At 46.9% G+C, this 26,482-nt stretch overlaps 1 protein-coding gene across 1 annotated transcript in view; it reads right to left on the bottom strand.

The window, feature by feature from the left end:
* Window positions 1-23,548, bottom strand: part of TRAPPC3 (trafficking protein particle complex subunit 3) — a 42,243-nt gene extending 18,695 nt beyond the window's left edge. The window contains exons 1-2 of the mRNA XM_077481710.1: window positions 23,275-23,548; window positions 7,153-7,250 (exon numbers count right to left, since the gene is read on the bottom strand). Coding sequence (XP_077337836.1) covers window positions 7,153-7,250; window positions 23,275-23,316 — 140 coding nt within the window. The 5' untranslated portion in view covers window positions 23,317-23,548. The remainder of the gene's footprint in view (window positions 1-7,152; window positions 7,251-23,274) is intronic.
* Between the last annotated feature and the right edge of the window lie 2,934 nt (window positions 23,549-26,482).

Below are 26,482 nucleotides of genomic sequence, written 5' to 3'. Positions count from 1 at the left end.
GGCTCGGGACACAGGTAGGCTGGACACACACACACACACACACACACACACACACACACACACACACACACACGGATGGATGGATGGATGGATGGAGACACACACACACACAGGGATGGATACACACACACACAGGGATGGATGGATGGATGGATGGAGACACACACACACAGGGATGGATGGATGGATGGATGGAGACACACACACACACAGGGATGGATGGACGGACACACAGGGATGGATGGACGGACACACAGGGATGGATGGACGGACACACAGGGATGGACGGACACACAGGGATGGACGGACACACAGGGATGGACGGACACACAGGGATGGACGGACACACAGGGATGGACGGACACACAGGGATGGACGGACACACAGGGATGGACGGACACACACACAGGGATGGACAGGCATGTCTCACCCTCGGCTTATACACGAGTCAATAAGTTTGCCAGTTTTTTTGGGGGTAAATTGGGGGCCTCGGCTTATATTCGGGTCGGCCTATACTCGAGTATATACGGTATACACACATATATACACACACAGTGCCTTGCGAAACTATTCGGCCCCCTTGAACTTTTCAACCTTTTGCCACATTTCAGGCTTCAAACAAAGATATAAAATTTAAATTTTTTTGTGAAGAATCACCAACAAGTGGGACACAATTGTGAAGTGGAACGAAATCTATTGGAGATTTTAAACTTTTTTAGCAAATAAAAAACTGAAAAGTGGTGCGTGCAAAATTATTCGGCCCCTTTACTTTCAGTGCAGGAAACTCACTCCAGAAGTTCAGCGAGGATCTCTGAATGATCCAATGTTGTCCTAAATGACTGATGGTGATAAATAGAATCCACCTGTGTGTAATCAAGTCTCTGTATAAATGCACCTGCTCTGCGATAGTCTCAGGGTTCTGTTGAAAGTGCAGAGAGCATCATGAAGACCAAGGAACACACCAGGCAGGTCTATAATACTGTTGTGGAGAAGTTTAAAGTCGGATTTGGATACAAAAAGATTTCCCAAACTTTAAACATCCCAAGGAGCACTGTGCAAGCGATCATTTTGAAATGGAAGGAGTATCAGACCACTGCAAATATACCAAGACCTGGCTGTCCCTCTAAACTTTCAGCTCAGACAAGGAGAAGACTGATTAGAGATGCAGCCAAGAGGCCCATGATCACTCTGGATGAACTGCAGAGAACTACAACTGAGGTGGGAGAGTCTGTCCATAGGACAACAATCAGTCGTACACTGCACAAATCTGGCCTTTATGGAAGAGTGGCAAGAAGAAAGCCATTTCTCAAAGATATCCATAAAAAGTCTTGTCTAAAGTTTGCCACAAGCCACCTGGGAGACACACCAAACATGTGGAAGAAGGTGCTCTGGTCACATGAAACCAAAATCAAACTTTTTGCCCACAATGCAAAACGATATGTTTGGCGTAAAAGCAACACAGCTCATCACCCTCAACACACCATCCCCACTGTCAAACATGGTGGTGGCAGCATCATGGTTTGGGCCTGCTTTTCTTCAGCAGGGACAGGGAAGATGGTTAAAATTGAGGGGAAGATGGATGCAGCCAAATACAGGACCATTCTGGATGAAAACCTGTTGGAGTCTGCAAAAGACCTGAAACTGGGACGGAGATTTATCTTCCAACAAGACAATGATCCCAAACATACAGCAAAATCTACAAAGGAATGGTTCACAAATAAACGTATCCAGGTGTTAGAATGGCCAAGTCAAAGTCTAGACCTGAATCCAATCGAGAATCTGTGGAAAGAGCTGAAAACTGCTGTTCACAAACGCTCTCCATCCAACCTCACTGAGCTCGAGCTGTTTTGCAAGGAAGAATGGGCAAGAATTTCAGTCTCTCGATGTGCAAAACTGATAGAGACATACCCCAAGCGACTTTCAGCTGTAATCGTAGCAAAAGGTGGCTCTACAAAGTATTAAACGCAAGGGGGCCGAATAATTTTGCACACCCCACTTTTCATTTTTTTATTAGTTAAAAAAGTTTCAAAAATCCAATAGATTTCGTTCCACTTCACAATTGTGTCCCACTTGTTGGTGATTCTTCACAAAAAATACAAATTTTATATCTTTATGTTTGAAGCCTGAAATGTGGCAAAAGGTTGAAAAGTTCAAGGGGGCCAAATACTTTCGCAAGGCACTGTATCAGTCTAAACTGATGAAGAAATTTTTTTTTGGTGGGGATATTCAGTCAATTCCTGAGAGGAGGAAGTGGGCAACAGGGCCAAGCCTCGATATCGGTGTCTATAGAAGCAGAGTGGCTTGGGAATGAGCCTATACAGTGCTTTGAAAAAGTATTCATACCCCTTGAAAATCTTCCACATTTTGTCATGTTACAATTAAAAACAAACATATTTTATTGGGATTTTATGTGATATACCAACACAAAGTGGCACATAATTGTGAAGTGCAAGAAAAATTATAAATTTTTTTTTGCAAGTCCTTTTGGGAATGTCAGCTTTGCACATCTAGAGAGTGACATTTTTGTCCATTTTTCTTTGCTAAATAGCTCAAGCTTTGTCAGATTGGATGGAGTGCTTCTGAACAGCAATTTAAGTCTTGCCACAGATTCTCAATTGGATTTAGGTCTGGACTTTGACTGGGCCATTTTAACACATGACTATGCTTTGATCAAAACCATTCCCTTTTAGCTCTAGCTGTAGATTTATGGTGGTTGTCCTGCTGGAAGGTGACCCTCCCCCCCAGTCTCAAGTCTTTTGCAGACACTAACAAGTTTTCTTCTAAGATTGCCCTGTATTTGGCTCCATCCATCTTCCCATCAACTCTGACAAGCTTCCCTGTCCCTGCTGAAGAAAAGAAACCCCAAAACATTATGCTGCCACCACTATGTTTCACGGTCATGATGGCGTGTTCACGGTGATGTGCAGTGTTAGTTTACCACCACAAACAGCATTTTGCATTTAGGCCAAAAAGTTAAATTTTGGTCTCATCTGACCATCTTTTTCCACATATTTGCTGTGTCCCCCACATGGCTTCTCACAAACTGCAAACGAGAATACTTATGACTCTTCAATAAAGGCCAGATTTGTGGAGTGCACAACTAATAGTTGTCCTGTGGACAGATTGTCTCATCCGAGCTGTGGATCTCTGCAGTTCCTCCAGAGTTCCCATGGGCCTCTTGGCTGCTTCTTCGATTAATGATCTCCTTGCCTGGCAGTTTACGTGGACAGCCATGTCCTGGAAGGTTTGCAGTTGTGCCATACTCTCCATTTTCAAATGATGAATTGAACAGTACTAGGCGAGATGTTCAAAGTTTGGGATGTTTTTTCATAACCTAAACCTGCTTTGACCTTCTCCACAACGTTATCCCTGACCTGTCTGGTGTGTTCCTTGGTTTTCATGATGCCGTTAGTTCCCCAAGTTTCCATAACAAACCTCTGAGGGCTTCACAGAACAGCTGCATTTATACTGGGATTAAATTACACACAGGCGGACTATTAATTAGGTGACTTCTGAAGGCAATAGTTTCCATTAGATTTTAATTAGGGGCATCAGAATAAAGGGGGCTGAATACAAATACATACCACACTTTTCAGATATGTGTTAAAAAAAAAAAATATAATAATAATTGAAAACCATTTATTGTTTTCCTTCCACATCACAATTATGTGCCACTTTGTGTTGATCTACAACATAAAATCCCAATAAAATACATTTCTATTTTTGGTTGGAACATGACAAAATGTGGAAAATTTCAAGGAGTATGAATATCCCCAATTAACAGTTTTTATTGGTTGTTTCAAAAAAGTTAAACAGATGTAAAGGAGTCAATAAAAGCAAATGCAAGAACCAAGCAATGTGCAGTCTGTACGCAGCAGAATTGGGGGGGGGGTTAAGGGGTAAACCATTTTTTGCGTAAGCAATACGAAATATAATCCAACTCCTTTAGCAACAATGCCAATAGAGCACAACATAATAAACAGTAGGGGTATAACGGATCGTCACCGATCCGTGATCCGAACAGGTCATCCCGCTTGGATCGGAACATGCCGCGATCCGCAGAGTGCTCCACGGTCTCGGCCTTAGGAAAGGCAGCGGCTTCAGCCTAGCTCCCGATGCGGCAGCCATCTTTCTACACCCAGGCCATTTACAATGTCACAATGGAGCGATCACTTGTAAACAAACCGGCGTCATGATGCCGGTTCCTCTCTCCCCTCTCTGTACCAATCTGTACAGTGGAGGGGAGAGATCGGATGGAAGCAGCCACCCCTCCATACCCAGCCAATACTCTGCCATACCCAGCCATGCTCAGCCAATACTACAGTGGGGGGAGATTGTGGATATTACAGTGGGGACTATATGGTGGTGTTAATTTTCACAGGTTTTTTCAAATTCAATTATTATTTGCTGATCCGAAAATGATCCGATCCGTGACTCTGATCCGAGGAACGATCCAAGAGTTTTTTGATCCGTTGCACCCCTAATAAACAGTATCTTTTAGAACTGATATCACATAACCGTGCAGTCTATGAATCAAGGAAAGGGGGGGGGGTTGGGAAGGAAAGATAGAAGAAGATAAGATAAGAGAGGGCAGTGGATTATCGCTTCGGCTCCTGTACCGGCTCACTGCAAGTCTTCCCAGAGATGCTGAATACTTTTTCAACGCATTGTAGGTGTGCCACAAAACAGTTTCCTATGGCTGCACACCAAGAGGAGTGCCAATGCATAGCCCCATAAGAGGATTAGGGCCGCACTGTGCAATACACATACATATACAAACATACACTTGTCAGATACTTTAACCACTTTCAGACCGGACCAATTTGCTGGTCAAAGACCAGACCACTTTTTGCGATTCGGCACTGCGTCGCTTTAACTGACAATTGCGCGGTCGTGCGACGTGGCTCCCAAACAAAATTGACGTCCTTTTTTTCCCACAAATAGAGCTTTCTTTTGGTGGTATTTGATCACCCCTGCGGTTTTTATTTTTTGCGCTATAAACAAAAATAGAGCGACAATTTTGAAAAAAACGCATTATTTTTTACTTTTTGTTATAATAAATATCCCCCAAAAATATATAAAAAAACATTTTTTTCCCTCAATTTAGGCCGATACGTATTCTTCTACATATTTTTGGTAAAAAAAAAAAAAAAAAAAAAAAAATCGCAATAAGCGATTATTGATTGGTTTGCGCAAAAGTTATAGCGTTTACAAAATAGGGATAGTTTTATAGCATTTTTATTAATAATTTTTTATTATTTTTTTTTTACTAGTAATGGCGGCGATCTGCGATTTTTATTGTGACTGCGACATTGTCGGGGACCCATCGGACATTTTTGACACATTTTTGGGACCATTGTCATTTATACAGTAATCACTGCTATATAAATGCAGTGATTCCTGTGTAAATGACACTGGCAGTGAATGGGTTAACCTGTGGGTGGCAGTGTAGGGGTTAAGTGTTCCTAGGGGTGTGTTACTAACTGTGGGGGGGTTGGGCTTTCATTTAGTGTACACTGATCTCTGCTCCAATCAAATGGAGCAGAGATCAGCGTCACTAGTTGCTAGGCAGAATGGGAAAATGTTGTTTATACAGCATTTCCTCCATTCGGCCGCTCCGTGAGACGATCGTGGGGATGCCCGCGGCGATCGAGTCCGCGGGTCCCGCGACCGGACTCACGGGGGTCCCGACCAGCGCGGGAGCGCGCCGCCGGCGGCGCGCTCCCGATGGCACGGCGGCAACGAATATTGGACGTACATGTACGCCAATATGCCTGCCCGTGCCATGCTGTCGACGTACATCGTCGTGCGCTGGTCGGGAAGTGGTTAAAGTGCAATTGAACTGAAAAACCTAAAACTTGAGCTAAAATCTAGATGTTGTCAATTGAGGGAGGGGACACTAGTAATTTTCCTGTAGGCTCTGGCTGGAGATGGGACTAAAGTTTACACAGCTAAAAAAAAAAACAAAAAAAAAAAAAAACACATGACAACAATGTATAACTGGCTTTTAGAGCAAGGTGCAGCATTTGCAAATACATGTGGAAGCTGCACAGCCTTGCCAAGGCCCCTCTGTAAAGTGTGGTACTAACTTGAGTCTATAAGGGCCTCCATGTTGAATGAAAAAACTTTAAGCGGGAGTCCACCGTTTTTTTTTTTTTTTTTTTAAAGCCAGCAGCTACAAATACTGCAGCTGCTGACTTTTAAAATAATGACACTTACCCGCCCAGCGCGCCCGCGATGTCGGCACCTGAAGCCGTCTCTCGATCGTCTCTCGGGTGCTGCCGCCGCCATCTTGGGTATGGCAATCAGGAAGTGGAGCCTTGCGGCTTCATTTCCCGGTTCCCTACTGCACATGCGCAAGTCGCGCTGCGCAATAAGGATGGTCCCCGCTGTCTCTGGGATCCGTGCGTTTCCCAGCAGGCATGGGGGACCTTCGGAAAGGGGCGTAGATTCTGCGGAAAGGGGCGTACCTTTTGCAGAATCTACGCCGGAAGTGGGTGCAGATACCTGTACTGTACAGGTACCTGCACCCCCCTCCCCCCTGAAAGGTGCCAATTGTGGTGCCGAAGGGGGGGGGGGGGGGGGTTGAGGGTTCCAATGAGCAGAAGCTCCACTTTAGGGTGGACCTCCGCTTTTACTTCAATGAATAAAGTAAGAGCAGATAAGGCTTTTCTTCTTAAAGGCACAGAGACACACCACACTGCTATCCTAAGGTGTCCCATGTGCCCCCATGTACTTGCCCTATTACATAGTAACTACAGGCTGACAGCCATGCCGAACAAGTGTAAATCTGAGAACACCTTGCAATGTTCTCAATGCAATGCATTTTTAATTGGGCAGTGTGGAGAGAGGAGGCTGTGACATCACAATCTCCACTCCATCCAACCAGAGAATGCTTTGCATCCTTTGCGAAGAATGCAATACCTTCCCTGAATGGCCACCCTGCAAAGCAAACACACAGTGGTTAATATGCAGAAGATAGTCATACTATAGCCATCATTGTAATAACTCTTCCTATTGCAGTGATTTTCAGCTTCCACAAAAACAAAGTAGGCATCACTTTTTTTTAACAATGTATTTAGCAATTTGTTTGGAGCTTCACTTGAAATTGAAAGTACAAAACATCACAAGAAATCATACTGCAACACTTACATTTTCTCCAGTTGCTTATTGACATCTTCATCATTTTCGTAGTCCTTACACAGCTGTGCAACAAGGGATCCATAAGTTAGATTGAAGAGCTCGGAGTTCTAGAAGGAACAAGACTGATAATTAGCACCAAGAAATTAATTCTATGCAGCCATTCAGATGCACAAAACCTACCTTCTCCATAGCAATCACACCAAAATAACCCTGTTCACATCTCTCTAATAAAGTCCCAAAAATTTAAGCTAATGTGTGTACAATAGCCAGAAACTTTGCTCTTCATTACCACTTGGTTTTAAACAATAAAATACCCAACGTGCACAATATAAGCATGTAATAGTTGCAACAAACAGGGGAAAGAAAAAGAAAAAAAAAAAAGAAAAATTTACATGCATGTAAAAGAGGAGAGGAAATCACTATAAACAGCAGCGCAAGAAAGTTTAACCTGAAAAATTGTATTAATTGTTGAGGACAAAAAAAAAAAAAGTTCACAAAGCAAAATTCACCCATTCATTTAACGCCAGTAAAAAAAAATGGTTGGAGCTGCTGACATTTTTTTACTCCAGTCTAATTTTCTGTCAGATTTGAAAAAAATTCTCATAAGTATTTCAGACAGTACAGGGAGTGGGTAAACATTTAGGAGTTACAGAGAGCAACGAAAACAATGTTTACGGTAGGGTGGGAAAGGGTTAGAACCTGTCAGGTTTTTTATTACTGCTGGTGTCTCCACTGGGGAGATCTGCCCTCACTTCCTGCACAGGTGATGGACGTCAACAAAAAAGGAAGTACCGTATATACTCGAGTATAGGCCGACCCGAGTATAAGCCGAGGCCCCCAATTTACCCCCAAAAAACTGGGAAACCTATTGACTCGTGTATAAGCCGAGGGTGAGATATGCCTGTCCATCCCTGTGTGTGTCCGTCCATCCCTCTGTGTCCGTCCATCCCTGTGTGTGTCCATCCATCCATCCCTGTGTGTGTGTCCATCCATCCATCCCTGTGTGTGTGTCCATCCATCCATCCCTGTGTGTGTGTCCATCCATCCATCCATCCCTGTGTGTGTGTGCGTCCATCCATCCATCCATCCATCCCTGTGTGTGTGTGTCCATCCATCCATCCATCCATCCCTGTGTGTGTGTGTGTGTGTGTCCATCCATCCATCCCTGTGTGTGTGTGTGTGTGTCCATCCATCCATCCATCCCTGTGTGTGTGTGTGTGTGTGTGTGTCCATCCATCCATCCATCCCTGTGTGTGTGTGTGTGTGTGTGTGTGTCCATCCATCCATCCATCCCTGTGTGTGTGTGTGTGTGTGTGTGTGTCCATCCATCCATCCATCCCTGTGTGTGTGTGTGTGTGTGTGTGTGTCCATCCATCCATCCATCCCTGTGTGTGTGTGTGTGTGTGTCCATCCATCCATCCATCCATCCCTGTGTGTGTGTGTGTGTGTGTGTGTGTCCATCCATCCATCCATCCATCCCTGTGTGTGTGTGTGTGTGTGTGTGTGTGTGTGTGTGTGTGTGTGTGTGTGTCCGTGCAGCCTTGTGTGTCCAGCCTACCTGTGCCCCGAGCCTCCGTCCGGTCCCGTCCCGAGCCTCCGTGTCGTCCCGTCCCGAGCCTCCGTGTCGTCCCGTCCCGAGCCTCCGTGTCGTCCCGTCCCGAGCCTCCGTGTCGTCCCGTCCCGAGCCTCCGTGTCGTCCCGTCCCGAGCCTCCGTGTCGTCCCGTCCCGAGCCTCCGTGTCGTCCCGTCCCGAGCCTCCGTGTCGTCCCGTCCCGAGCCTCCGTGTCGTCCCGTCCCGAGCCTCCGTGTCGTCCCGTCCCGAGCCTCCGTGTCGTCCCGTCCCGAGCCTCCGTGTCGTCCCGTCCCGAGCCTCCGTGTCGTCCCGTCCCGAGCCTCCGTGTCGTCCCGTCCCGAGCCTCCGTGTCGTCCCGTCCCGAGCCTCCGTGTCGTCCCATGCCAGGATCGCTGCTCTTCGTCGGCGCCCTGGCGGCCATTCCCCTGTTCAAAAGCCGCGCGTCCGCCTCCGCCTGTGATAGGCGGAACACTCAATTTCCCAGCAGTCAGTGTTCCGCCTATCACGGACATCGGCTCATCCGAGGATGAGCCGATGTCCGTGATAGGCGGAACACTGACTGCTGGGAAATTGAGTGTTCCGCCTATCACAGGCGGAGGCGGAGGCGCGGCTTTTGAAAGGTAGAATGGCCGCTGTCTGTCTGCTCGACACGCTGTTCGGGCAGTCAGACAGCGGTGACTCGAGTATAAGCCGAGGGGGGCACTTTCAGCCTCAAAAAAGAGGCTGAAAATCTCGGCTTATACTCGAGTATATACGGTACGTTAAGTGGAAATCTCATCAACAGGGCACAGACAATATTTAGAAGCTGATTGAGGTTCTGACCCTCTCCACTCGAAAACAAAAATGTATATCTGGGGTTGAACTATAGGCCAAATTCTGGCCTTAACACTTCTTGAAAGGAAAGGTGAAATTGTTTAAATCCTGACCATTCTAATAGGCTGTATTCCATTAAAAACGTAGAGAAGTGTAATTTATGACTATGGCGAAATTTGCCTAAAGCACGCCAATCCTTAGCCACAACTACACTTCTATAAACAGTTTAATATACCTTTGCAAAAGCGCAGGTTTATTGTAAAAAGCAAAAACGACAGGTGGAACAATGACACATTCCAGTGCTGTAGGTTGTATTGGCCATGCTTTCCACAGCGTTTCTCAGAGAATCTTTACAATTTACAGTACCATCATCAATATCCTAAAACACTTAGGCCATTAGAATGGCTGCAGGAAGCTTGAAAATGTATTTTAATGGTAAGGAGCTGCATCACAATCACAAATATGCTAAAATACTAAATGAAAGTGTTTTTAGAAACATACCATGAGATGCAGAGATGCAGCAGGTGAAATGAATGGCAAATACCAATACTACAGAGTGAATGCAGTAGGGAGATGGAGAGAAGGGAAAAGAAAAATTGTTAGGAGATACAGGTCTAGTATCAGAGACCAACTGCCAGAAGAATGTGCAGCACTTGTAAACAGCAATGCGAGGTTAAAAAGCACAACAGAATGCATTATTGCCTAAACATACCAAGCGCAAAAGCAGCCCAACTCTCATAAACAAGACTCCTAAAGAGAAACTTCCAAGAAATAAAAAGTATTTGTCTCACTACACAAAGTGCAACAAAAGGACACGTAACACTTTGTCCCAGATTTCTAGCTAGTCTCGTTGCTTGGATAGTGGGGTCAACCGTGAGTCCCCCACCACTTTCCAACCATGCATCTAGCAAGGGGACCAATATTGAATAAACTATGATTGACAGTACTTATCTCTCGTCAGCAAACAGATTTATCTATTTCAAACTCTGTATCATTTATAACAGGGGTGGGCAATTAATTTACCTAAGGGGCCACAAGAGAAACTGGGACTGTTGTGGAGGATCAAGCTTAAAAGCGGAGTTCCACCCAAAAATAGAACTTCCACTTTAAGGGAAGGTGACCCCCCTCACATGCCACAATTGGCATGTCTGTTTTATTTTATTTTTTTTGTGGGGGGGAGGGGGGCACGCAGAAACCCTCTTTTTAGAGGGTTTCAGCTCCCACTTTCTCCAGGGCACTGCAAGCAAGTTCACCTCTCCACCCTCCCTCGCTGCAATCACTTGGGATACATCACAGGTCCCAGATGATTGCCCGGTTAGTCACAGCGCGGCTCACGCATGCGCAGTGCGTGCGTTCCCACAGTGACAATGCTGGCGCATTGTCACAGAGAGGAGGGGGGAGACGAGCGGGGCTTCGTTCACCGCATCGCTGGCCCTGGGACATGCAAGTGTCCGATTATTAAAAGTCAGCAGCTGCAGTATTTGTAGCTGCTGACTTAAATTTTTTTTTGGATCGCCACTTCAATTCTTCTCACTATTAATTTTGGATCTGGGAAGGTCTGTTAATACGCAAACATACAGAAAAACACCTGGCGCTAAGAACAATAGCTACAACTGCTCAGGAGATCTTTCAGATGGCTAATCGGGCGTGGTAAAAACCAGTGGCTGAGCTGTGGTTTTACTCTCCTGCGGCTGCCCACCCAAATTGTATAAAAGATGGATGGGGCTGTTCACATGTTGTGGCATTTTAAACCTGGGCTGCAGAGTCCAAGTGGCACAGCTGATCAAACTCGCCCATTGAGGAAAGCAGCATGCTAACAGTGGAGACTTTGAGGGCCTGATAGGGACAGCTAAAGACCAGATTTGGCTCTGGGACAACAATTTTGCCCAGGTCTAGTTTATACAAAAGTTGAGCAAAACTGGTAGTAGAACAGAGCCCTGAGGACCACTGCACACAACTCTAGACCATTCAGAAAATATACCAATCATCATCACCCTCTAGACATGCTCCTGCAACCAGTGTTATAAACAGGTACATACTGTATGACCTCACCAATGCCAAATTTTGTAAATTAAGGATTCTTGGGGTGATGCATCAAAGGCCTTGGCAAAATCTAGATACACTACATCCAAAGGCCTTCCTCTATCCAAACCACAGCTCACCATCTAAAAGGGGTTTGCTTTGGCAAGACTGTTTCTTCATAAATTTATGTTACTACTAATGATATTATTCTCATGAGCAAATTAATGGATATGGTCTCTTATCATTCCCTCCAATAGTTTACATACTACTGATGTCAGGCTGACCAGTCCAATTTCAAGAGATAGGTCTCAACCCCTTTCTTAATATTGGTGCCATGTTTGCCTTTCACAAATTAGCTAATACTATTCCAGTCAGTAAGCAGTCCTTAAAAATAGAGTTATTTACCAGTTAATTATTTCCAGGAGAGCTTATAAGAGAGGCTCATTCCACCTACACAGAAATGATTCACATAATTATAAAAGACCTGGACAGAATCCCCGTTTATAGATAATTACTGCAGGGCAAAAACCCTTTCCACTACTCAGAGAGGGTAGCAAATATACCTGCAAAAATAATATAAATCAGGACCAAAAGGAAGGTATAGGTGCTATTCTGGAAGATTTGTGGAGATAAAAGGTAACAGGTAAAACAAAACAAAAAATAAATAAAAATAAAAATATAAAATAAAAAACACAACACCAAACACCTCAACTTTCCCAAGCCATTTTCCAGGACTGCTTACGAGATGCTAGAAATACCTGGAACTTGGTTGTTGTTGTTGGAGAGGAGGTCCAGGCGGTAGTAATGAATGAATGTTTGAAAACCTCAAGTAGAAGCTTTGCAGACCTGGCTCAGAGATGCGCCTGACTATTCCGCCCAAGATATGGCCATCAACCTTGTGGAATGTGCTCAGATACTTGTTGGGGTTAGGCCGCGTACACACGGGCGGACTGTTCGCCCAACCTTGTCCGCTGAACAGTGTTTGGGCGGACAGTCCGCTCGTGTGTGGGCTTTCAGCGGACAGTTTCAGCGGACAGTTGGACGGACAAAGTCTTTCGGAAATTCCGAAAAACTGTCCGCTGAAACTGTGTTTGAGCGAACAGTCCGCCCGTGTGTGGGCCTGTCCGCTGTACTTTCGAAATGAGCGGACTGTTCCCGCTCGGAAAGTCCGCCCATTTCGAGCGCGTGTACAGGTAGGCGGGGCCCGCGAAGGAGACGTCGCGGGCTCCGCCGCCTGGAATGGGCTTAAAGGGGAACCCCAACGCCGAAAAAAATCGGCGTGGGGGTTCCCCCCAAGTCCACACCAGACCCTTGTCCGAGCACACTACCCGGCCGGCCAGGAAAGGGGGGCGAGCGAGCGCGCCCCCCCTCCTGAGCCGTACCAGGCCGCGTGCCCTCAACATGGGGGGTGCCTTGGGGAAGGGGGGGGCCGCGCGGCCCCCCCACCCCAAAGCACCTTGTCCCCATGTTGATGAGGACAAGGGCCTCTTCCCGACAACCCTGGCCGTTGGTTGTCGGGGTCTGCGGGCGGGGGGCTTATCGGAATCCGGGAGCCCCCTTTAAGAAGGGGGCCCCCGGATACCGGCCCCCCACCCTATGTGAATGAGTATGGGGTACAATGTACCCCTACCCATTCACCTGTGAAATAAAGTACAAATAAAAACACAACACAGGGGGAAAAAATATTTTATTGCACAGCCGGGGGTCTTCCGTCTTCGGGGGTCTTCTCGCCGGACTCCTCCGCTATGTGTGTGTAGCTCTTTTGCCAGCGGAGGAGTCCGGCTTTCTTCCTCCCCGCCGCCGGCCTCTTCTCCCGACTTCGGGGGTCTTGTCCCCCTCTTCGGTTCTTCTGCCGGGCCACCGCGCCTGGTCCGGTGGCCCGGTCTTCTGTCGCCGTCTTCCGTTCTTCTGTCGCCGCCTTCGGTTCTTCTGCCGGGCCACCGCGCCTTCTTGTAGCTCTTTTACAGGCGGTGGCCCGGTCTTCTGTCGCCGTCGCCGCCTTCCGTTCTTGTTCTTCTTCTTGTTCTTCTTCTTCTCCTGGAGATGTTGACTCGACGAGCTCTCCGGCCGGAATGCCGGGGACGCGCTGTGCGGTCACTTATATAGTGACAATGGGGCGGGGTCACATGGTATATGTCACATGGGTTGGTCACATGGGTTGATGTCACATGGGGACTATGACATCGTAAGGGGGCGGGGTCACCATGTGACATCAACCCATGTGACATATACCATGTGACCCCGCCCCATTGTCACTATATAAGTCACAGCGCAGGGCGGCTCTGGCATTCCGGCCGGAGGGAGCGACGTGTCAACATCGCCTGGAGAAGAACAAGAAGAACAAGAAGAAGAACACGAACGGAAGGCGGCGACGGCGACAGAAGACCGGGCCACCGCCTGTAAAAGAGCTACAAGAAGGCGCGGTGGCCCGGCAGAAGAACCGAAGGCGGCGACAGAAGAACGGAAGACGGCGACAGAAGACCGGGCCACCGGACCAGGCGCGGTGGCCCGGCAGAAGAACCGAAGAGGGGGACAAGACCCCCGAAGTCGGGAGAAGAGGCCGGCGGCGGGGAGGAAGAAAGCCGGACTCCTCCGCTAGCAAAAGAGCTACACACACATAGCGGAGGAGTCCGGCGAGAAGACCCCCGAAGACGGAAGACCCCCGGCTGTGCAATAAAATATTTTTTCCCCCTGTGTTGTGTTTTTATTTGTACTTTATTTCACAGGTGAATGGGTAGGGGTACATTGTACCCCATACTCATTCACATAGGGTGGGGGGCCGGTATCCGGGGGCCCCCTTCTTAAAGGGGGCTCCCGGATTCCGATAAGCCCCCCGCCCGCAGACCCCGACAACCAACGGCCAGGGTTGTCGGGAAGAGGCCCTTGTCCTCATCAACATGGGGACAAGGTGCTTTGGGGTGGGGGGGCCGCGCGGCCCCCCCCTTCCCCAAGGCACCCCCCATGTTGAGGGCACGCGGCCTGGTACGGCTCAGGAGGGGGGGGCGCGCTCGCTCGCCCCCCTTTCCTGGCCGGCCGGGTAGCGTGCTCGGACAAGGGTCTGGTGTGGACTTGGGGGGAACCCCCCCGCCGATTTTTTTCGGCGTTGGGGTTCCCCTTTAAGCCCATTCCAGGCGGCGGAGCCCGCGACGTCTCCTTCGCGGGCCCCGCCTACCTGTACACGCGCTCGAAATGGGCGGATTTGCCTCCTCCTTACGTGGGCGAGTCCGTTCATTTCAAAAGTTGAGCGAACTGTTTGCCCAACCTTGTTCGTCAAACAGTCCGCTCGTGTGTGGGCAAGTCCGCTCATGCAAATTTTGAGCGGACTGTTTGACAAACTGTTTGCCGAACAAGGTTGGGCGAACAGTCCGCGCGTGTGTACGCGGCCTTAGAGAACAAGTTTGATGTGCTTCTTCTATTACGCAATCTTGCAATGGTATTTTTAAGAGGCTTGCTTCCCCTTTTTTGATCCAGAAGAAACATGCTGGGAGTTGTTCTCCAATCCTTGGTACGTATTTTGTAACATCTATATTTTTGAATTCTGTTTTTATTCCACCCAAAGGAGGTCCACTCAAAAGGAGGGAATTTTGACTTTTTGCCATCTGTAAAAATCTCAGGAAACTTCTGTAAGAAAACCAGGATCCAATGACAAGACTACTTTCTCTGGCAGGATAGTACAGTTATGCCTTGTACACATGGTCGGACACTCCGACCACAAAATCCATTGGATTTTTTCCAAAACTTATGTTGCATACACACGGTCAGACAAAGTTGTCAGAAAATCCAATCGTTCGGAACGAGTTGACGTTTGTTACGTAGCCAATAGCTTTCGTCTCATAATTTATTCTGAGCATGCGTGGCACTTTGTCCGCCAGAATTCTCTACACAGGATTGGAAAAAGTCTGATCGGATTTTGTTGCCGGAAAATTTTAGATCCAGCTCTCAAACTTTTTCTGTTGGAACTTACGATGGAAAAAGTCCGATAGAGCCCACACATGATCGGATTTTCCGACAACATAATGCGATTGGAACTTTTCCGTCGGAATTTCCGACCGTGTGTACAGGGCATAAGGCTCTGAAATCAAAAAAGCTTGTATTTCACTGATCCTCCTAGCCAAGGCCAGAGAAACCAGAAGCACTGTTTTTACTGTCAACATTCTTAACCACTTGGCGCCTATACTACATCTATTGACGTCATGGGCTTTCAGTGGTTATATCTAAATGATGCCTGAGGCCACAGACATAATTCAGATATTGCCGTTTTCAGCCGGCGATTCTCTGCACCATAAGAATGATCATAGCGGCTGTTCCGCCGCTTGATCGTTCTTACGGGCGGTGGGAGGGGATGTCCCCCCCTCCCGCCGCCCTCTGGTGCTTCTACCGACTCACCGTTTCCATCGGTGAGTCGGTCACAGGATCCGCCGGCCCCAGCAAGTTACCATAGAGATTTCCAGCAGACCAGATCGTCCCCGGAGTCTCTATGATCGTTCGGAGGCCGGGCGCGATGTTATGACGTCACGCCCGGCCTCTGTATTCAAATTAACGGCGCCAATCTGGCTAGGAAGCCAGGATCGTTTATTTTTTTAGTTCTTCTCAGCCTAGGAGGTGAGATATGGGGTCTTATTGACCCCATATCTCACTGTAAATATGTCTGATCGTGCCATATTCCTATGTTTACATTCCTTGTAATAGGAATAAAAGTCAATTTATTTTTATTTTTTAAGTGTCAAACAAAAAAAAAAAATGTAACGCGCCCCTGTCCCCGTGAGCTCGTACACAGAAGCGTACGCATACGCAAGTCCCGCCCACATATGAAGACGGTGTTCAAACCACACCTGTGAGGTATCGCCGCTGACGTTAGAGCGAGAGCAATAAATTCTAGCTCTAGACCTCCTCTGTAACCCAAAACATGTAATCAGTAAAAAAAATGTAAAGCGTCGCCTATGGGGACCAAAGTTTGGCGCCATTCCACGAGCGCGTGCAATTTTGAAGCGTGACATGTTAGGTATCTATTTACTCGGCATATTCTCTTTCACATTATGCAAAATAATTGGGCTAACTTTACTGTTTTTCTTTGTTTTTTTTTTAAGCATGAAACAGTTTTTTTTCTGAAAAAAAAAAGTGTTCGAAAAATTGCTGCGCAAATACCATGCGAGATAATAAGTTGCAATGAGCGCCATTGTATTCTCTAGGGTCTTTGCTAAAAAAACATATATGTTTGGGGGTTCTATGTAATTTTCTAGCAAAAGAATTAGGAATTTTACATGTAGGAGAGAAATGTCAGAATTGGCCTGGGCACGAAGTGGTTAAATAACAAACTTCTAAATGTCCAAAGGGTTCTTCTAGAACAGGGGTAGGCAACCTTAAAGAGGTGGAGATCTACCTCAAGAACATAGGAGAAACCAAAGATCACCAGTCAGTGTAGCCTCATCACACCTGATTTAAAACTTTTTATTGCTGTATTGCCATGTCGCAATCACGTACATAGCACAGCAATTTTGGGTTTAAATCAGGTTGCGAGGAGGCAACATATTGCCTCCTCATCACCTGTTAAACACAGTCGGATCATTTTTCAGTGGAGCAGCAGTGCCTGCTGCACTTGTGAATAAGCCCTTAGTTGCATTAAATAACAGCACCTTTAGGACCATCCCAAATTGAAAGGACGCAATTCTGGAGTGCTCCTTTATGCAGCTGTGCCCACTGTACTACTGGAATAGGCAGCCATCATTAGACCCAAGAATCTCATGACATCCTAGATGGACAAGGTGGCCACTTATCAGGTTGTGCGCACTTTGTCTTTTGCAAGGAAAATTTTGGTCTCCACTGAATCGATAACATAGCCTAAAAAGATCAACCCTTGTGCGGGACAAGCCTGCAATTTTTTCAAACAGATTAGCCATCCTAGGCTTTCTAGATATGCAATTGTTACTTTTAGGTCCAGTCTTAGCATGAGCATACGAAGAGTAGCAGATCTTCTAAGCCCACGTACACACGGTCGGAGATTTTGCCAACCAAATCCGTCGGATTTTGCCCGTCGGATTTAGTCCGACGGATTGTGTCCGAAACTGTTGCATACACACGGTCGGGCCAAGTTGGCGAAAAATCCGATCTTTCAGAACGTGATGACGTAATTTCGTTACGATGGGACTACATTCAGGCTAGTAGCCAATAGCTTTGATGTAGGAATTTGATCTGAGCATGCGTGACACTTGGTCCGATGAAAATGCTCTACACATGATCGGATTAGGTCCGTCCGGCCCAGTTGGTCGGGAAATATTTCAAAGATGTTGAAAAATTGGGTCCGACGGAGATTCGGACAGAATCAGTCTGATGCATACCACACACAGTCAGATTATCTGACGACACGGTCCGATAAGACTCATTCCGACAGATTCTCCGACCATGTGTTCAAGGGCTAAGGGATCATCTCAATCCATTTTGCTTTTAGAAACTAGTGCCTCTGCTAAAACCTTTGTGATGATGTGGTGTGCAGATGCCAAATCGAAGGCAAACACAATGAACTGGAAATGGACAGTCCCCTTTGGACCATTTACTGCGTATCTGAGGCACTTCCTGAAAGATTCTCTGTTTGGAATATGGAGTTACGTGTCCCTCAAATCCAGCGTTGCAATATATACCACTTGTGTCAAGGTGTATTGTGGAATATATTCCTGTTCTGGCTGTAGGAGCATCTTTCTCTCTCAAATTGTCCTGGAAGATTACTTGGGAAAATTAGGAATAAGGTCCCTCAGGGCAGAATTATTATTAGGTATGAATGAATAGAAAGCTTCCTCCAATTGGCCAAGTTGGAGATATCTATATATCTCTTGTCTGAGCTGTCAGGAAAAAAAGGTGCAGATAGCTGAAATTATGCTATATAGAGCTCAGTGAGAGGAGCTCTGAGAGCTGACTGGAGGGAAGGAATAACCCCCCCCCCCCCCTTTCACACAAGAACAGAGCTGGGGCTGTTAATCAGCAGGTGGTCCCTCCCCGTCACCAGTTTTCTCTTATGGTGGCCAAACACATTTTTGAAAAAATTAACATTCGGCCATGAGAGCAAAGGATAGTGCTATCATGAAATGACCGATAAATTATTCAATTTTTTTTTTTTTTTTTTACATATACCTAGTGCAAACAGCACGGGAAAACACATTAACTTTTCAATTTATCATTTGTTCACCAGAAAATTTCCAAACTTGTCCTTTGTTTTTTTGGCTCAAAAACATTTATTCATCTTGTGCCCATTAATTGCCCGAAAAGCGAACGAACTGTCTAAATGAACGAATTTTGGCCGATTTTTCATATAGTGTATGGCCAGCATTAGTGTCAGGAAAACTTGTCAGAAGAGACTCATGCCAATAGAGAGAAATTACACTTAGTGAGACAAGTACACAACCACTTTAATGCATCGAATACATTAAGGTAAATAACCTTTTTGGCTGTAGAACAACTAAATAAAAGCTCCAAGCTCCACCGGAAAAAAAAAAAAAGTAAAAGTAAAAAAGTGAATGGGCCCGCTGTGGGGGAAGCGAGGAAATGCGGATGGGGGGGGGCTACACTGAGCTGGAAGCGGGAGCAGGTACCTGTCAAGACAAGGTATCAGCTAGCCCCCTCCCCAAATGTGTCAATTGTGGCAGCAGGGTGGAGCAGAGCTTCCACTTTGGAATGGAGAGCCACTTTAAAACCTGTGGTGTTCAGCAGATATTACTTTAGCGAATGTAACCCATTTAAAGTGGTTCTTCACCAGTTCCTTACCGCCATATTGTAAAATGACGGCGGCAGGAACTGTTCCTCCCTCCGGGTGGGTGTCATATGACAATATCTGCTTCCCGGCATTGTGGAGAGCGCGCGCCGCATCGCTGGGGACCCGATGCGCATGCCTGGCGGTCACGATGTCCGCCGGGCACCCACGATTGCCCGGTAACAGAGCTGGGGCGTGGTTCTACGTGTGTAAAAACACAGATCCGCGTATTGTCAGGGGAGAGGAGAACCGATCGGATGTTCCTTGTACAGAGGAACACCAATCAGTCTCCTCCCCTCATCCCATAGTTAGATTCACTCCCTAGGACACACATTTAACCCCTGCAGCGGCACCTAGTGTTAACCCCTTCCCTGCCCTTCACATTTGTACAGTAATCGGTGCATTTTTTTTTAGCACCGATCGCTTTATAAATGTGAATGGTCACAAAATAGTGTCAAGTGTCAGATCTGTCTGCCACAATGTCACAGTCATGATTAAAATTGCAGATCACTGCCATTAGTAGTAAAAAAATAAATAAATAATAAAAGTGACAAATCTATCCCCATTTTGTAGAGGCTATAACTTTTGCAAACCAATCAATATACGCTTACTGGCATTTATTTTACCAAAAATATGTAGAATAATACATATCGGCCTAAACTGGGGGTAAAAAAAAAAAAGATTTTTTTTTAAATTGGATATTTAGTATAGCAAAAAATAATATAGTGGTTTTTTTTTTTCAAAATTGGCGCTTTTTTTTTTGTTCATAGCACAAAAAAATAAAAAATGCAGAGGTGATCAAATACCACCAAAAGAAAGCTCTAATTGTGGGGGGAAAAAATGATCAAAATTTAATTTGGGTACAACGTGGCATGACCGTGCAATTGTCATTCAAAGTCCAACAGCGCTGAAAGCTGAAAATGCCCTGTATGGAAGTGGTTAAAGACAGAGTTTTCTCTTAATACATTCTATGCATTAAGATAAAAAGCCTTCTATGTGCATCAGCCCCCCTCAATACTTACCTGAGCCCCGGCTCGATAAAGCGATGTTGCACGAGAGCCTCGGCTGCCTGGGGCTCTCCATCATGATTAGCTGAGACACAGCAGGTGTCCCCATTGGCTCCCACTGCTGTCAAAGTCAATGAGAGAGGGGACAGCTCTGTGTCTGAATAGACACAGAGCAGCAGCTTGGCTCCAATGCCCCCCATAGCAAGCTGCTTTCTGTGGGGGCACTCAGCAGGAAGGATCGCCAGCGGGGTACCAGAGAAGTGGAGGATCTGGGCTGGCTTGTGCAAACCCACTGCACAGAGCAAGTATAACATGTTTGTTATTTTTAAACAGAAATAATAAAAAAAAATAAAAAAAAAATGAACACTTTAATATCACTTTAAATGCAAAGTGGTTCCAATACATGAGGTTGTGGCATGGTGGTGTGGGTGACAAAACCCCTCCACAGCTCCTGTCACGTACCTTCTGAAAAGTGATCCACCACAGATAACTCTTGAGAACATAAATTAGCCCTTGATGCTGATCTGTATACGTTGTTACAAAGCCAGTCATACATCTGATGCCCAGATGACTTGGACCCCACCAAGCCCTATGTCCCTTCTAAATGTCCATCCCCCTAGTGTTTCTGCAGAAACAGGAAGCGATAGCCTGGCCACCGCATGGATAGTTTTCCATGATTAAGCCCCAGGGGTAGGGCAAAACATGCTGGAGTTGTGGTCTGGATGAATCAAGCTGCGGCTGCTTTTACCCGCTATCCACTCAGATCAGGTGAGGTGTGTGGCGGTCGGGATATCTCTTCCTATTTCTGCAGTTTGCTTTAGGTCTGAACGGACCTTTCCACAGCCTGCACTCTCACTAGTCAGCGACATCCAACTCATCAGACCTGGTCAGCCTGAGTGGGGACCCTTAATGTCTCTGCCCCTCTCTCTAATACACACAAGCATTTTCAAACACATTCTTATAATTAAAAGGAAAGAACAGATGTACCAAATCTACTGACAACCCAAAGAGAACTGAAAGGTAATGACAGTCCTATTCCTGAATAGCCAGTTTGCTAAGAGCCCCAGGAACAGACTGTGCTATATTATGAGTCCTACGTATGGGCCCAGTCAGTGTAAGAACAGGAAGCACTGGGAACTCTACGTATGGGCCCAGTCAGTGTAAGAACAGGAAGCGCTGGGAACTCTACGTATGGGCCCAGTCAGTGTAAGAACAGGAAGCACTGGGAACTCTACGTATGGGCCCAGTCAGTGTAAGAACAGGAAGCACTGGGAACTCTACGTATGGGCCCAGTCAGTGTAAGAACAGGAAGCGCTGGGAACTCTACGTACGGGCCCAATCAGTGTAAGAAGAGGAAGCACTGGGAACTCTACGTATGGACCCAGTCAGTGAAAAAAGAGGAAGCGCTGGGAACTCTACGTATGGGCCCAGTCAGTGTAAGACCAGGCAGTGCTGGGAACTCTACGTATGGGCCCAGTCAGTGTAAGAACGGGCAGTGCTGGGAACTCTACGTATGGGCCCAGTCAGTGTAAGACCAGGAAGTGCTGGGAACTCTACGTATGGGCCCAGTCAGTGTAAGAACGGGCAGTGCTGGGAACTCTACGTATGGGCCCAGTCAGTGTAAGAACGGGCAGTGCTGGGAACTCTACGTATGGGCCCAGTCAGTGTAAGAACGGGCAGTGCTGGGAACTCTACGTATGGGCCCAGTCAGTGTAAGAACGGGCAGTGCTGGGAACTCTACGTATGGGCCCAGTCAGTGTAAGAACGGGCAGTGCTGGGAACTCTACGTATGGGCCCAGTCAGTGTAAGAACGGGCAGTGCTGGGAACTCTACGTATGGGCCCAGTCAGTGTAAGAACGGGCAGTGCTGGGAACTCTACGTATGGGCCCAGTCAGTGTAAGAACGGGCAGTGCTGGGAACTCTACGTATGGGCCCAGTCAGTGTAAGAACGGGCAGTGCTGGGAACTCTACGTATGGGCCCAGTCAGTGTAAGAACGGGCAGTGCTGGGAACTCTACGTATGGGCCCAGTCAGTGTAAGAACGGGCAGTGCTGGGAACTCTACGTATGGGCCCAGTCAGTGTAAGACCAGGCAGTGCTGGGAACTCTACGTATGGGCCCAGTCAGTGTAAGACCAGGAAGTGCTGGGAACTCTACGTATGGGCCCAGTCAGTGTAAGACCAGGCAGTGCTGGGAACTCTACGTATGGGCCCAGTCAGTGTAAGAACGGGCAGTGCTGGGAACTCTACGTATGGGCCCAGTCAGTGTAAGAACGGGCAGTGCTGGGAACTCTACGTATGGGCCCAGTCAGTGTAAGAACGGGCAGTGCTGGGAACTCTACGTATGGGCCCAGTCAGTGTAAGAACGGGCAGTGCTGGGAACTCTACGTATGGGCCCAGTCAGTGTAAGAACGGGCAGTGCTGGGAACTCTACGTATGGGCCCAGTCAGTGTAAGAACGGGCAGTGCTGGGAACTCTACGTATGGGCCCAGTCAGTGTAAGAACGGGCAGTGCTGGGAACTCTACGTATGGGCCCAGTCAGTGTAAGAACGGGCAGTGCTGGGAACTCTACGTATGGGCCCAGTCAGTGTAAGACCAGGAAGTGCTGGGAACTCTACGTATGGGCCCAGTCAGTGTAAGACCAGGCAGTGCTGGGAACTCTACGTATGGGCCCAGTCAGTGTAAGACCAGGCAGTGCTGGGAACTCTACGTATGGGCCCAGTCAGTGTAAGACCAGGCAGTGCTGGGAACTCTACGTATGGGCCCAGTCAGTGTAAGACCAGGCAGTGCTGGGAACTCTACATATGGGCCCAGTCAGTGTAAGAACGGGCAGTGCTGGGAACTCTACGTATGGGCCCAGTCAGTATAGGAACAGGCAGTGCTGGGAACTCTATATATGGGCCCAGTCAATGTAAGAACAGGCAGTGTTAGGAACTGTATGGGCCCAGTCAGTATAAGAACAGCATACCCAGCCCGCTCACCATCTTCTTGCTCTCCGTTCCTCTGTTAGCTTGCCGAGACATGGCTTCCGACTCTAGCCGACGCCACAGTCAGTAGAAACACGACTTATCTTTCACACACGGCTGAGGAAACCCTTTCCAAGCAGTTTTCTCTCGCTGACAGCGCCGACTTCCACACTGCCCATGCGCGAAACACCGACAGGGCTTCTGGGAAACGTAGTCTTATACTTCGTGAATGCCAGTGGCTGAATACCTATAGTGAACTACAACAGTGTTTCTGTGAACTTCCTGATAGGAAACGAGATGTCAAGGTTCACTTGCGCCCAGCAAGTAGGCTTCCCGTGACCGGAAGTCGCGAGGACATGAAATATCGCTGTGCAGCACGGGGACGGGGCACCAGAGGGCGCGCCGCTATCTGATATAGGAGACTCAGAGCTGAGTCAGTATCGTGGAGTAGTTTCCATGGAGACTACTACTACTCCATGGTGGATTACTATTTACGAATTTAGACAGAACATACAAGCCTTGTATGATATGCTGATATTATATAGCCGCGTTTTCCTTCCATGTGCTCAGGTCAGGCTTTATTTCTTAAAGTCATAGTCCACCTTTTGCATACCTCCCAACTTTTTGAGATGGGAATGAGAGACACATATCAGAAAAGTATACAGGCATAGGACACACCCCTTGCCACGCCTCCTTAAAGGAGAATTGTACAAAAAAAAAACAAGATTGGTTAAAGTGGAGGGCCATCCTGAAAAAAAAATACGTTAAAAAAAAATCATTAAAACAAAATGAATTTTTTTTTTTTTTTAACTTACCAGAAATACCTGTTGCTAGGCACATCATCCTAATCTGCCTCTTCCTCCTCCGCGGAGATCTTCTGTCTTCTCTCTTCCGTGCGGCGTCTTCTGAGTAATGGGTCAGGCTGTGTTCTGGGAACTGTGTGTCCCAGAACACAGCGCGCCCCATTCACAAAGCGCTGCGCGACTCGCTCATGCACAGTAGGAAATGGGCAGTGAAGCCGCAAGGTGATATGTATAGCATGCCCCCTGCAGTGGTGAGATGATGTGCTGTAACCTCTAGCAACCAATCAGTGAGCATTATTACTGTACAGTAATCTCTAGCAACCAATCAACAAACAGAAATCATGTGCTGTAACATCTAATGTTTGAAACATGAAAATGTTTGCCCAGGGTCCAATCAATATTAAAGACGGCCCTGACTATACTGTCCACTACACCATACTGAACACTACACTATACTATCCACTATACTACACTGACCACTACACTATAGCAACCAATCAATGAGCATTATTACTGTACAGTAATCTCTAGCAACCAATCAACAAGCAGAAATCATGTGCTGTAACATCTAGCAACTATTCAGTGAGCCGTAATGTGTGTTGGAACCTCTAGCAACCAGTCAGTAAGCCGTAATGATACGCTGTAATTTCTGGCAACCAATCAAACTTGCTGCCTGATCTGATACAGTAAACTCATTTTAAGTCTAGCTGCTATTTATCGTATGTCTCAGAGCAGGTGAAGAGCAAAATTATATTGGGGGGGGGGGGGCCCAAGAAAATGTTTGCCCAGGGTCCAATCAATATTAAAGACGGCCCTGACTATACTGTCCACTACACTATACTGAACACTACACTATACTGTCCACTATACTACACTGACCACTACACTATAGCAACCAATCAGTGAGCATTATTACTGTACAGTAATCTCTAGCAACCAATCAACAAGCAGAAATCATGTGCTGTAACATCTAGCAACTATTCAGTGAGCCGTAATGTGTGTTGGAACCTCTAGCAACCAGTCAGTAAGCCGTAATCCCATCAATTGCCAAGAGGCAACTGATTGGGATGGGAGACTTTAAACCTCTCCAGCTCGGCGGTGACGTCAGAGCTGCGGGCGGAGAAAGGGGAAGGGCTACCCAGTCTTCCCTCTGAGTCAGGTCGGTCTGTGCGCATGCGCAGACCGCATCATCGCGTTGCGCATGATGCGGATTGCGTAAGGGCACCATAGCGGCCATTTTGGAAAGTCCCAAGCCGTAATCTATAGGGCTCGTTTGACAGTGGGTAAAGATAATACGCAAGACGCGAGCCAAGCAAAAACACAGTCGCGGCCATACTGCGCATGACGCGAATTGTGTAAGGAAGCCATAACGGCCATTTTGGAAAGTCCCAAGCAGTAATCTATAACTGGCAGGACATAATTGTCAATGAGTAAGGGTAATGCACAAAACATGAGTCACGCAGAAATACCGTCGCGGCCATATTAAAGAATCTCTAACATTAGGTTCATGTCTAACCAATTCGTCTGACAGTAAGTGAATACATTCTGCAAAACGGCAAACAAGCCATGCAAAAAAGTGTCCGCAAATATATAAATCATGATGTTGCTGTGCATGTTATGGATTAATGTGGAAAAAGGTTGGCCTGTTAAATCAGATACATTCAAGCAAAAGAAAACCAAAAAAGGTTCGTTGAGGTCAACAAGATAAAGCCATCGTGAGAAGGGAACCCAAAAACCGAGGTACCAATGGGAGCCAGATGCCCAAAAATTAGGGGACACACGGGTAAAGGCTCTGATTGATTAGCAGAGCCAACAAAACACTGGTGTCCCCAGGGCGCCCGCACAGATCCCATTTAAATTAAAGGCGACATAACTACTCAATATAAAAGTTTTTTTTAAAATTGAAAGGTTGAAAAAAAAGGGTTACAAAATTTCAATATTGAATGCAAGTATTGAATATAGTTACTGGAATTCTGGCGAGTTAGGAAAGATTTACAAAGGGCAGCAACAACAAAAAAAAAAAGGGGATTAAATCTCAAAGAAAAGGTTTGAAGCTAAAAGCCTCATTTAGGCCAGGTGTATCAGTGGCCTTAAAGCGGAAGTCCACCGGGACTCCGCGTTTTTTTTTTTTTTTTAAAAGCCAGCAGCTACAAATACTGCAGCTGCTGACTTTTAAAATAGTGACATTTACCTGTCCAGCGCGCCCGCGATGTCGGCACCCGAAGCCGATCTCTAGGTCGCCTGTCGGGTCCTGCCGCCGCCATCTTGGGTATGGGAATCAGGAAATGGAACCTTTTCGGCTTCATTTCCCGATTCCCTACTGCGCATGCGCGAATCGTGCTGCGCAATAAGGACGCTCCCCGCTGCCTCTGGGATCTGTGTGTTTCCCAGCAGGCAGCGGGGCACTTGCGGGAAGGGGC

This window comes from Lithobates pipiens, unplaced genomic scaffold, assembly GCF_037356315.1.
Source record: "Lithobates pipiens isolate NorthernLeopardFrog02 unplaced genomic scaffold, aLitPip1_a1.2 Scaffold_16, whole genome shotgun sequence".
NCBI classification, from domain to species: Eukaryota; Metazoa; Chordata; class Amphibia; order Anura; family Ranidae; genus Lithobates; species Lithobates pipiens.
Note: the sequence above shows the minus strand (reverse complement) of the source record. Positions and strands in the feature narration are given on the sequence as shown.